We start from the raw sequence: 13,782 nt of genomic DNA, 5'->3' as shown, positions 1-13,782 counted from the left end.
GTATCTCTGAGGTTTGAGAAATAAAGGCTGTTCTGTTCCTAAGGTTCATAATTTCCTGGTAACGACCTAACAGAGAGCCTCAACCCAGAATTTCAGCTGCACGTAGAAAATGTGGTCTGACCTCGATATAAATGATGTGAAAATGAATAATAGCAGCACTGCAGGCAAAGCCTTCTCCTGCTATGATGTGACAGCCCAGCCCTGCAGCCGAGGTTTCAGGAATTTGGAAATCAGCCCTGTAGTTCTGCCAGGGAGATGTTTCAGCTCAGGGAGTGCACAGCCCACAGTGGCTTTGTTGGCTCTGTGCTCATGGCAGGACACTGAAGTAAAACCTGGTTTTTCTACCTGCAGTACGTGGTGGTTTGGTTTGAATGCAGCCAAGGCTGCATTTGGCCTTTTTTTGAAGTGAAGCCATGCTCAAAGGCTGGAGAACCACAGCAGCTGAAGGCTAGAACCACTTAATAGGATGATTAGGGCCTGACTCTCTGATTCATTAATTTAGAGAAGGTTTTTTTTTCACTTTCTTAAAGGACAAACTCCCTCTGTCATTCCAGAGTCAGCCTGTTGAATGAGAACCATACATTCAGAGTATGGGTTTAGATTAAATATTAGGGAAAAAATCTTCACTCTGAGGATGCTGAAGCCTTGGCACAGGTTGCCCAGAGAAGCTGTGGATGCTCCATCCCTGGCAGTGCTCCAGGCCAGGTTGGGTGGAGCTTGGAGCAACCTGGAATAGTGGAAGATGTCCCTGCCCATGGAAGCAGGATTGGAGCAAGATGGTTTTTTAGGTCCCTTCCCAAACCATTCTGTGATTTCATTTCCTTGCTTGGATTTCCAGGTGTGGCTCTCAGAGCTGTGCCATCCCAGTGCTCACACCCGTGTGAGCTGCACAGTGCAGGGCCTGCCAGAGGGAATAGTCTGGAGTGTATGGAAAGAAAGTTCAGATGTTTTCAGTCTGAGAGTGAAATTGCAGAAGGCCCTTAGAGGTCTGAGTTATTGTGCAATCTCTGTAAGTAATTTGTAATCAAAATACCTTTGCACATGTCACTTTCATATTTCCTGTAATAAAACAGCCAGAGCAATTAAGATTTTCGACCATAATCTCCTACAAGCGTCTAAAAATGAGAGAGCTGGGGATTTTTTGAGTCATGGCTCAAAAATAGGGAGTTTTTAAATTTTTCATTGCTTCAAAAAAGGTTTGGTAATAGCTATTTTAATAGATTTTTTTTAACCATAGACTGACAAAACTCTTATGTGGCAACATAATTGATCTGAAATTTGCTTAAAAAAAAAAGTCTAAGTAAGAAACCAGAAGAACTCTTCACAAAACTGGAGGATATCTGTACTCTGGTAACCCAGCATGTGACCTATTGGGCTTTATGCATTTCAAATCCAAAAGAATCAGTAAATATATTGCCATATGCATGCAAATATGTCTAATAACACTCTGTCTATCTGTAATGTTGTTCTGCCACGGTTCAGAAAGTTGTCTGTGGTCTTGGCATTCCTCAGGAAACATTAGATTAATACAGCTGCCTTTGTCATGGATTTTTTTCCTTGTTTAAGTAGGTGTGTGAAGGCTGGTGCTACATAAATGAATTACACGGAAGACTTTGGAGGAAGAAGGGGCTTGTAAACGAGACTGAAATTAATGAATATGAGAATTAGAAATCAAAACTTTATGTTTAGTCTGAGGAGAAACAATTCCTTAAACCGTAACCACATGGCTGTTTCTTGTTTGCATCAACTCTGGTTGACTGTTATTGTCTTCTGTTAATTCTCTGGGGCAGTGGCCTGACTTTGTTGAATGAGCCAATTGTTTTCCTTTGTGTTGCCCATGAAGTGAGTCCCCATCTGGTTTGTATCAGACTGTTTTCACAGCCAACAACTGCTGCCTTTTCTATATCCTGACACTTAAGGGCCCCATGCTATCAAAGCATTGCTGTGATAGCCTGTCTGGCTGGGCCCATACAGCTGTGCCTTGCAGCTTGAAGCCATTACCCAAGTAATGGTAACTTAGAACTTGAACTGGCTCTTATTCCCATTGGTGTCGTGTGTACAGTGAACAGAATACATTTTTGTTGAACTCTGTGTTCCACAGAAAAAAAGAGAAAAATTCTCTCGTTGGAGTTTATGTGATCAGTTCCTTTTTATTTTCCAGCAGCTTCCTGGATCTACAGGCAGCTTTGTGTTCTTCCAAAATTAATGAATACAGGACAAGCAGTATTTAGTTAAGGCACTCTTGTTATTACTTTTATGGTACATTAAAGCTCAATAAGTGAAAATTAAACAAGCAAATGATTCTTAATGAGGATTTTTCTTATCAGATTTAGAATAGTTTTTCAGGAAACTTTCTGTGCATGGTAAATGTAGGTTTGTGAATAAAGCTGCTGCTTGGATACTCCACTGCTCCCTTTCCTTGCAGCTCTCTGAAAATACAGAGCAATGCACAATGAGTCTGCATTAACCTGTTTATTTCTCATCTGCAGGAATAGGGAATGATTGGAGAACTCTGTAATAGTAGAGTTAAAACTACATTGCAGTTTGCATTGCAGAATTAGTGAGAGAGGCCCCAGGTGTGATCCAGACCTTTTCCAGGCTTCCAACAATGTAGGAGACAGTCCTGTTGCAAGAGATTTTGCAACACATCTCTGCCTCCAACATTTAAAAAAACCCAATATTGCATCAAATAACAGTGACACTTAAATGTTGTGTATAAAGGAAGATGATCTTTAAGCATTTGTTCTCTATGCTCTTGTGTAGGCAGCATAATACTCACTGACAGAGTAATGATGAGGGAAAATATATTCCCCAACTTGGAGATGTATTGAATTTTAAGTATATTCCAGATTCAATTCTTCCCTCATATTTAAGAGTCAGAAACAAAGAAAATAATGGTTAATGTTTCTTAGAATGCTGGTCTTATTGTAGGCAGTGCAAGAAGCTGCCAGAAAACAGATTGCTTTATCTGATACTTGCAGAGAAAGTGTTCCTGAACTGGGGAGTGTATTGTGGGTATAATGTGAATGAATTTGCTTCTGGGGAGCCATTAAATTCCATGAGGCACACGAGATAAGACTTCCTTTGCCATTGTGCTTTTCCTGCTGGCACACACTGGGTGTCATCATGTCACATCAGGATTGTGCTAAATAATTGAATCTGTGTCATTGTCAGTTCAGGTGTTTGGAGGGTTTGCAAAAGCTGCTTTCCTGAGGAGCTTTGTGTAATTGCTGTTCCTGTGAGCAGCTCCTGAATTCAGCTGTGTGCTCTGTAATGATGCTCAGAGCCAGGTGCTGTGCCCTTCACCTCAGAGGGCTTCTCCTGCCTGAATGGTTGGATAGTTCCAAGTCTTGTCCATCATCAGGCAGAGCCCACACTCTGCTCCCACATATGCAAACTGGGTTTCTATACATGCTCCCTGTATTTTGGCCAGGGATATCTAAACCCAGAGGAGTGATAAATGATTTCCCTCAGATGCCTGCAAGCTCTGCTAATGCTGCTCATGGCCCAAAGCACTGAGGGGAGCTGGGCATGGTCTGGGTGCTCACCAGATTTGGCACCAACAGCTTGAGCTGGGAAGAGTCAAAGAGCTGCAGAGCTTCCTGAAGGAAACTGGTGCAGCCAGCATCCCAAATTTCAATTTGTGTGCATGTGGCTGCAGCTTCAGAGGCAAAGAGCATCTGCCCAAGTGAGAACCTGATGGGAAAGGGTCTGTTCCAGGCCCTGCTTGGCACCAGCTCTAAGGGCTGGGCAGAGCAGCTCCTGACTGAGGGGTGTTGGTTCCTCGTGTGCTGCTGGGGAACTGTTCATTGAGATGGAGGGGGTGTGATATTAAAATCACTGGTGTGTCTAAGAGAGAGTTGAGAAGGTGGTGCTCTGTGTTTAATATGCAACATAAATGTAGAGCAGTGCATTTCTCCAGCTGATTTATTCTACTGGTTTAGAGCACAGATTCACTCAAGTATTGCAAAGGAATTTTGGTTTTACTCTTTCCCATGTAACAGGCCAAGGTTTTTGTATTCTTTTTTTTTATTACAAGGAGGAATGCTTATCTCTGTTGCACAAAGTTTAATCATTTTAGATTTTAACAAACTCTAAAATAGTACAAGATAAAATCATATATTTACTCTCAGACCTTTCCAAGTTTCTGGTCCCAGGCATTAGTTTGTGAAGGCAGAGTTACTTGTCATCACACTGAGTGCTCATTTCAAGAGCAGGTCAAAACAGAGTCTGGACAGATAGGACCAGAGGAAATGGTCTCAAGTTGCACCAAGGGAAGTTTAGATTGGATATTATGAAAAATTTCTGCACTGAAAGGGTGGTCAAACATTGGAACAGGCTGCCCAGGGGAGTGTTGGAATCACCATCCCCAAAAATGTTCCAAATATCTGTTGGATGTGGTACTTGGGACCATGGTTTAGGAGTGAACATGGTGGTGGTGGGTTAATGGTTGGACTTGATGATACTAGAAGTGTTTTCTAACCTAAATTATTTTATGCTTCTATAACAGTGAGCTACAAGATCTTCCAGTAAAGACATTTAATGTTTTCCTTGTTTAAACATGTGCTTACTCAATCCTCTTTCTGAGCTAACAGAAAAGTTATTTGCCTCTCTAAGCTTCCTAGAAATGCTTATTCCTATGCATTTTCCAAAGGTCATTGATATCCCCAAATGGTAAGACCTCTGCTGCTAAACAAAAGGCTGGAAAAAATGTACTTTTTTATTATTTTTAATAAGTTTGTGTGTTCATGTACTAGAAATGTGCATAGAAATGTTCTGGATTTTATTAGACTGACCATTGGAAAATGCTAACTGTATAGGGCTGGCTTTTGTTCTGTCTTGTTTTGTTTTGTTTTGTTCCTGGGGAAAATGTTCATCATTTTCTTTTGAAAAGGTGTAATTACAAAAATTTTGGGTAATTTTGCTGTAGGTACAAGCATTTTAATATGCCTGATCATGGTAATGGTAGTACAGTAAAGGGAGTCTTGGCAAATTGTTTCCATATGGGGAATCCCATGCCTTTGTTATTGAAAATCATCAAAACAAATGCACAGGATCATGTGAATATTTAAGTATTCAGAGTAGAGAAATAAAGCTATTTTACTTGTGGTCATCCAGAAAAACATTTATTATTTGAAGTTTTCTTTGTACCTAGTATACCTTATTTAATTTTTTATTATAAGAATACATTTAGTGGCTCCATTATATGTGAGGAGTGACTTGCAGTGAGAAAATTCTGCCCTGTAGCACTGCCCTTCAGGAAGAAAGTTTTCTCTTTTCTTTCTGATTCCTATTCCCTGAATTTCACTGCTGGAGGAGATAAAACCTCCTTGCCCAGGAAATCTTGTAGATTTGAGGGGGAGCTCATGGAGATCTCTCACTGAATGTTTTAGTGGTAGAAAGTTGCTTGTGACTTCTTACAGGGATTCACTGAAACTTGTCCTCTGAGATTCCTAAAGATTTTTTTGGGGATATTTGGTATCTGGGGAGCTGGCAGGGACAGACTGGAATTCTCCAGTTCCATGGGCAGGGACACCTTCACTATCCCACAAAGCTCCAAGATCCACCCTGGCCTTGGACCCTGCAAAGGATGGAGCATCCACAGCCTCACAGGGACACCCCACCTGTGTGTTAGCTGTGGACTGGGAAGATGTTAATTTTCAGATCTTAATTGATGGTGAAACATCTTGACCTGACTTTGAGCACTCAACTTTAATTATTCTTCTAAAAATATTTTAAAACTATTTTTCAATAAAAGGGGGTCATGTAACTTCTAAGAATTAAAAAGATGCTTTGATTTTTATTTCTTTTCCTTACCACTCCTGAAGAAGGCTGGGGATGCTGTTATGTCTGGCACTGTGGCATGATGCAGATAAGCTGGAGGCAGTTTTGCTGCAATTAATATCATTAAGATATGAGGTCTCAGTGGAGCCAGTCCTACTGCTGGCTTTGCACTGACTGACTCTGCCTAAGGGAATTCAGCAGAACTTTGTCTTAGAATTAAGTGTGAATTCCCATAATGGATCATTCCAGTTTCCTTTTTTTTAAATTCTTTATTTTGTTTCAGATACAGGAATTAAAATGTCTTTTGGAGCCCCAAACATGAAGGTGTGAATAACATAGCCTAATATATTATAGAAATATGCTTTTAAAATTACCTTCCTGTTCACTTGCTGGTTAGATTTTGCATAAAGTTATTTAAAAATGGTGTGTAGGTGATATTTAGGTTTACTGAGTAAGTAAAATATTAATTACTCCATTAGATCTGCAAATTTTTAATTATCCCTTGTCAGATTCTCCTGATTCCACTGGCTGTTTACCTAGGTTATCTCTTGTGGATTTAGGGATTACTCCTCACCCTGGCCCTTGCACAAGATGCACATTCTCCTAATGGTTTTTCAAATACTCTGGACCAGTAAATAACCAACTCCTCTTTTTCTATTTTGAAATAAAAGCTGCAGCTTTGGTGTTTGCCACAGAGCCTCATCTGAGTTTTCTCAGGAAAATGGTTGAAGCCTAGAGAGGGCAGTGCTTAAATGTTAAACTGTTTGTTCTGAGCCAATCCAAAAATCACAGCCATTTGCATGGGAAATCAAATTCACTTTCAATATTTCTTCTTAGTATTAATAATTGTTGTAGTTATTTGGAAAGATCATTACACATGATTTGGAAGGGATTTGGTGGGAAACAGCAGCAAGAGATGTGGCCAGGGAACAAATTTGTTAAGCAGTGAGAGGTTCCACAAAGCAAAAGATGCCAGATCTAAAGGAGCAGAGTAGATTCTAGGCACCAAAAGGAAATGTTTATTTAGTAAACTCTGCAATCTCATTTCTAGATGTTTTTGGAGCTGCTTTCTGTCTGCCCTTCCCTACCGGTCTCTGGGTTAGGATTTTGAAAAATCTGGTTCTAGTTTATTTAATGTATTTCTAGTTTTTGTTCTGTTTAGTGTTGCTTTTGGTGGGAATATAGAGTGTTTTGGAAAACCACTGACCCTTGAACTCCAACTTGAGAGGAGGAAAAAACAATTTTCAAATATTCTGCTTTGAAATATTTGTTAGCTGCTGAGGCTGGCCCCACCCTCCTTTACTGGCTGGGGATCTGCATTTATTTTCTTTTTGGAAATATTTCTAGCTGGGCTATACATTGGGGGTTACACAAACAAACAGCAAAAGCACAGTGTGTGTATACACATGTTTATTTTCTGTGTGCTTGTGTGCAGGGTTTTGTAAGTACATGACACCAAGGGGAAGGTGGAGTTTGCCAAGTTTAGGTCAGAACTTGAACTGAACTCATACTATATAGTTTTCTGTCTCCACTGGTGTCTGTGGCCCACTTATGGAAGTTTATGAGTTGGCTGCAGCCTTTGAGAATGAAACCATGTTTTTTCAGCTCCAGCATAGACTCGTGCTTTTAAATCCAGACATTTTTGGCTCAAGTCCTCCAGATGTCTGTCCATTTCTGTAAAACAGCTCAAGTACTTTAATTGTAAATGTACCCCTTTCATGTAACTCACCCTAGAAATTTGGCCTTGTTTTGCCTTGAAATCTTTTCTGTTTGTCACAAACAGCTAAGTTGGGGCACTCTGGTTGGAGTTACAAAAGTGAACTGCAGACATTTGCAGGACATCTTGTTCTTGTTTTCTGTTTCTGCCCCAATGGAAGGCAGAGCTCTCACCTGCAGCCAGGTAAACGTTTGGCAAAGCATTCACAAAACAACAAGAGAGCCCCTGCACTAAAAAGCTCATTTCTGGCAGAGCTGAGAAAGGCCAGCTTCTCCACAATAACCTAAACAAGCCCAGGGATTCAAGATGGCAAGAGCAAGAAAATCACTGGAGGAGGAACTCTCATTTCTAATAAATGGAGAATAATTTCCTCAAAAATTTGGATTATTTGAGAACCTGTTGATGCTCCTGCTTATTCCTGAAAAGGCTGTATTCTTTTAGTTCTATAACCTACCCACTGTCAACTTTATAAGCCATTGAATTCCAGAAACAATAAATAGCCAGTATGCACACTACAGCTAAATGGAAATGCTAAATATTGTTATAATTAGTAGCATGACTGACATTGCAGTGTAATTCCTCTTTTCACTGCAGCCTTCAGAATTACTTACATCAAAATATGGATGTTTCTTATCAGCATGTGTCAGCCCAGCAAGCCTGGAACAATTTTGATTTTGCCAAAAATGCCTCTTCTTGGGTTGCCCTGCTTGGTAACTCACCTGTACAACCATGTATGAAAGTGAGTGAATTTCAGTGTGGTACCACACAGACCCATGGAGACATGGACAGGACACATATTGGTACAAATATGTACCTCACAGGTTTGTTACAGGTAAAGGAGCAGAGAGGAGAGGCTGAGAGGAGAAAAGAGAGGAACAGGTAAGAGAGGAGAGCTGGGGATGTTCAGCCTGGAGAAGACTCCAATGAGACCTTAAAGGCCCTGCCAGTCCCTAAAGGGGCTCAAAGAGAGCTGGAGAGGGACTTTGGACAAGGGCTTGGAGTGACAGGACAAGGGGGAATGGCTTCAAACTGACAGAGGGCAGGGTTAGGTGAGACCTCAGAAAAAAATTCTTCCCTGTGAGGGTGCTGAGGTCCTGGCACAGGGTGCCCAGAGAGGCTGTGGCTGCCCCATCCCTGCAAGTGTTCCAGGACAGAACACTCCAGAACTTGGAGCAACCTGGGATAGTGGAAAGAGTCCCTGCCCATGGCAGGGGGTGGGAACTGGATGGGCCTGAAGGTCCCTCCCAACCCAAACCATTCTGTAACTCCATAAAATGTTCCTACTGAGAGTGGTTCTATTACCTTTGAGCCTGTAGACATTTGTTCTTCTACTTTGCTTTAGTGTAAAGAATTTCTGACAACTCTGTTTCCCATCTAATGGTCTTTGTAACTATATGCCAGATGTAAATCTTTTTATGTAGGGAGAAAGCAAAATGGGGGAATGACAGAAAAAAAAAAAAATAAAGGCACCTTGAATGAAGATTTTAAGATGCTGAGTTAGATCTGCAGGTGCTATCCTGTGCTCAGAGCACTTGAGCTAATGCCATCTGGAGGAAGTTATTTGTTGGGACAGGACAGTGTTTGAAACTTTGAAGTCAGGAATAAACAAAGCAAAGCAGCTGGAATCTGGCAGAAGAAGAAACGAGCCATTCGTATCAGCCCCTGCTATTAAAGCAATGAGAGCACTGCACTGGAGTTGTTTTTACAGTCTTGGAAGTTTATTCCTGCTCTTGAAGAGAGCTGCTTCAGTTGAGGAATAGAGGGAGGATTGTTTTGAAATTTTAGGAAGCAATATGTAGGTAATTACAGTAATTATGGTTCTGGTTTTATACTGAAAAATAACCTGGGTCCTGATCCTTCAAACCCCTCCCTATTTATTGTCTTGATGGGAAAGATGATTTAGAAGAGCATGGACTGGCAGGACAAGGGGGAATGGCTTCAAAATGAAAGAAAGTAGGTTTAGATGAGATATTGGAAAAAAATTCTGGGCTGTGAGGGTGATGGGACACTGGCACAGGGTGCCCAGAGAAGCTGTGGCTGCCCCTGGATCCCTGGAAGAGTTCCAGGCCAGGCTGGATGGGGATTGGAGCAGCCTGGGACAGTGGGAGGTGTCCCTGCCCATGGCAGGGGTTGGAAATGGATGTTCTTGAAGGTCCTTTCCAATCCAAACTAATCTGTGTTTCCATGATTACAATTTCACTTACAAGATATGGCTCTCTTTCATCCCCTGATAGATTTATAAGATTTATTTAATATATGGACACCCAGTCAGAGGAGTTAAAGCACATGGTTTTCATTTGGCTTAAAAGTCAGACTTGTTTAGTCTTTTTATTTTGCCAAATAAAAAAATTCAAAAAGAAAGATTTAAAACATTTTTCTTTGTTCTTACTGTTGCCATATAGTGTGAGTAACCAAACCTCCCTACAGTCTGGTTAATTCCTTTTTCCTTTGGCACACATTCATGACACCCTTTGTATATTGAGTATTCTGAGTGTGATGGTACCTCTTGAAAAAAACTCCCTTCACAGGTCACTGGATGGTTGACACACCATTAATTTTTATGCTTCTGTTAAACAAAGGTCTGGAAATTTAGTACTGTACATGAATTTGTTACAGAGTGCCAAGAACAGGAAAAATCTCTGATCTGAAATGTGACCTTTTCCATCAGTGGGTCACCAAATGTTTTCAGTCACTGATGAGTTTCTACCAGCCAAGGACTCTCTTACCAAGAGTGTCAGTTCTCACAGTTCATATGAATCTATCCTATTAGATGGTGAAAATCAATTTGGAAAACTGGAGGTCACATAAGGTCACATGCTTTATTTATTGGATTTTAACAAGGAAAATTTTTATAAATACACCTAACTACATGATTACAAAATTGTACTGAGCACTCCCAGAGCCTCTAAAAAGAGGGGGGAAAGCCATGAAGATTACCTGCCTGCTTGCCCTTTTGTACTTTGTAAAGAAAAAAAAATTCATTTCCATTTTTATGGTATATCAAAAGATTTTAACCATTTCAGGTTGCATAGCTGTGAGGAACTCAGTGTTAAAGAGGAAACCATCTGAATATTGGTTATGAGCTGCTCTCTGATGAGGGGAAGACATAAAATGGAATATCACATTATTAAAGAAGGAGCAGAGCAGGGGCTATGCAAGGATTTATTTGTGTCTTTATTCCCATACCCCTCCCTGTATGTGTATATAAAGTGTTTTATGCACTGTGCATGCACGAGGTTACACTCAGCAAAAGGTAATAATGGAAAAACATATGTGAGAGTAACTTGGTAGTTGTATTTTTGGGGCCAATGTGGAGTTTCAGGACTAGCAGCTTTCTATCCTGGGAAGTTACAGTTGTGGAGCAGAATCTCCCATTTAGATGAAATATGATATCCACAGTTTTTTCACAGCTAAAATGCTGAAAATCCAAGTTCTGTATTTTCTGTGTGAATTTTAACAAAGTCAGAGACTTCAGATTTCTGCCTTTAAAAAAGGGCAGTGTTGACTTTGGGTATTTTTAAGTTAAAGATATTTTGATAGCTCAGGAACCTGTAAATTTTCTGTTGAGCAAGTTGATGGAATTATTATTTTTATTTTTTCTGTCTTTTAGAGTTTTATAACTATTATAAAATTGGCCTGTAGTATATCTGTAAAATATATTAAAGTATGTGTTAGGAGGAATGCAGACTAATATGATACTTTCTTTTAGCACTCCCAGAATCAAAGAGTTGAGAAGTTCTGACAGAGACGTGGGATAAGGGAATATTACTTTCTTTTTTCCTTTAATTTTTTCTTTTTTCCTTTTTTATTTTTTTTTTTTTTAAGCAAACCTGAAAACAGCTGTTGAAACAATGACATCATGGAATGTGACATGACTGTGGAAATTATTAAGAAAGTCAAGCTTTGAAAGCATCAAACTCCATCTATTGTTGCTTTAGTAGAGGATGATCTGCCAGGTTTCCTTGGGCATTGCACAGTCACATCTTTACTGTGTCATCTTCATGTCTGAACAAACAAACCTTTTGCTTTTCTTCTTAGCAGCCTTTCTGTATCACACAAACATGGCTACAGACCAGAATCCCAAAATGTTTTGGGTTGGAAGGGACTTTAAAGCTCATCTCATCCCACCCCTGCTATGGGCAGGGACACCTTCCACTATCCCAGTTGCTCCAAGCCCCATCCAGCCTGGCCTGGAACTATTCCAGGGATGGGACAGCCACAGCTTTTCTTGGCAGCCTGTGCCAGGTCCTCACCACCCTCCTCACCAAGACCTTCTTCCCAATATCCCATCCAACTCTGCTCTTTGTTAGTTTAAAGCCACTCCCCTTGTTCCATCACTCCATACCCTTGTGGAAAATCCCTCTCCAGCTCTCTTGGAGCCCAGCTGGGCTCTGGAAGGCTGCTCTAAGGTCTCCCCAAGCCTTTCCCTGATGTGCTGATTCCCTGAGGAATGCCTCCCTGAGTAGGCAGAGGCTGGGCTGGCACAGGTCACTCCATGTCCTGCCTTTACTGTCTTTGGCCTCACTCATGTTTGACTTCCCAGCTGTTGGCTGCTGTTCTAGCAAGAAAAACACCAATGGAATTTTATTTTAGCAGTGAGGTTTTGTTTTAATTAGCCTTTTTAAGTGTGCTTTGCTGCCAGTCAGATGAATGCAAATGACTGCTTCAGTGACATAGTAGATCATTAACTGGGGTGAAAGAAAGCCTAACTTTTTTGTTTTATTGGGAAAACAGTGTTTTAATTACCTAGTCTATCACAGAGGAAGGGAGAATTGTTGCAGCTTGTTGGAATAATAACAAGCTCCAAGACTTTGCTGTTGTACATGGACTCAGATATGTTTGTTTTGCTTGTAGCTGCTGCACTTAAATGTCCCCAAGACAACTGAAATCTCAAAATGCTCTTTCTGCAGTTGAGTGAACGTTGTGCTGTTGTCCCAGTGCCATTTCTCCTGAGTTCCTTCACTCTTTGTCTCTACACTGATCCATGACTTGCTCTCCCTGCTCCATTAATTGATTCATCTGATCTCCATCCTTTGGCTAAATACATTAACTTTTGCCATGGCTTTTCTATGGATCCCATTCCAGTGCTGTGGAAAACACCAGAAACACCAGTACACATACACATATTTGAAATTATTCTGGCCTACTGAAGATTATAGATATATATGTGTGTGTGTGGTGTATCTGTGTGTAAATGCAACCCAGTGTATATATAAAACTCAGTCCTTATGGTGCCTAAAGGGCATCCAAAAAATCTGGAAAGGGACTTTATACAAGGGCATGGACTGACAGGACAAGGAGGAATGTCTTGAAACTAACAGAGAGTAAGGTTAAATTGGAGATTTAGGAAGAAATTCTTCCCTGTGAGGATGGAGAGCAGAGAATGTCCAGAGAAGCTGTGGCTGCCCCTGGATCCCTGGAAGAGTTCCAGGCCAGGTTGGATGGGGCTGGGAGCAACCTGAGATTGTGGAAGATGTCCCTGCCATGGAATGAGATGGTCTTGAAGGTCCTTCCTAACCCAAACCATTCTGTGATTCTGTGTGTGCACAGAATTCCTCCCTTTGTTTCCTGGTGAGTCATTTGTCACAGACAGCAAATAATGACTTTAGTTTCCTTTTTTCTTTTTTTTTTCTTTTTTTTTTAGGAGAGGATGCTGCCCCTCATCTGAATCCACATCTTCCTGCAGAAGGTGTGTCAGTGCAGCTGCCTGGCACAAACACAGATAATGAAACCCAGAGTCTGAGCAGTGCACATGGAGATTTGGATTCTTCAGGGACAGACACATTTTAAAGCTTAGGGCTGTTTATGATGGTCTCTGTCTGAAGATGTTGTCAGTCTGTCTAGTGTGATAGTCTGGCTGTTCCATCAAAATAACAGTCTTTCAGTACTGTTTATTTTCTACTGTTTTTCTTATAATTTTGCTATTATTTAAAATTATTCTATCTGTGAATATATCAATTATTTTTAAGCAAATAAAATGCAGCTTTTTCAGAATCATCCTAAATTGAAGTCTGTAAAGGCCTTTTAAATATTTATTGTATTACAGGTGAATGTGAAGGTGGTTGGTATTAAAATCCTCTGCAAAAGTCTGTCTCACTTGTGGAAAACCTCTTGGCTCAGTATCACATCAGTACTGTCAAAATGTTGAGCCAAAAGGAAATTCATTTGGAACCAAAGTCTGCAAGAGAAATGTGTTTCTAGGTATCATCAGATGTTGTTCATCCTTAGAAGAGCACTATGACAAGCCAGTATTCAAAACTGTGTGTGAAAAAGAGTTGGTA

The 13,782-nt window shown here is 40.6% G+C and overlaps 1 protein-coding gene across 5 annotated transcripts in view; it reads left to right on the top strand.

Moving 5' to 3' along the window:
* The window catches only part of KIAA0586 (KIAA0586 ortholog), a 71,304-nt gene extending 57,743 nt beyond the window's left edge, over nt 1-13,561 (top strand). For 2 of the 5 annotated variants that reach the window (XM_056492316.1, XM_056492320.1), the window contains one exon: nt 13,146-13,329. In XM_056492316.1, coding sequence (XP_056348291.1) covers nt 13,146-13,291 — 146 coding nt within the window. In that variant the 3' untranslated portion in view covers nt 13,292-13,329. Of the gene's footprint in view, nt 1-13,145 lie in introns of all 5 variants that reach the window. The other 3 variants (XM_056492321.1, XM_056492317.1, XM_056492324.1) reach the window with 3 other exon arrangements.
* Nucleotides 13,562-13,782: the final 221 nt, after the last annotated feature.

Source organism: Oenanthe melanoleuca, chromosome 5 (assembly GCF_029582105.1).
Source record: "Oenanthe melanoleuca isolate GR-GAL-2019-014 chromosome 5, OMel1.0, whole genome shotgun sequence".
Lineage (NCBI taxonomy): Eukaryota > Metazoa > Chordata > Aves > Passeriformes > Muscicapidae > Oenanthe > Oenanthe melanoleuca.
Note: the sequence above shows the minus strand (reverse complement) of the source record. Positions and strands in the feature narration are given on the sequence as shown.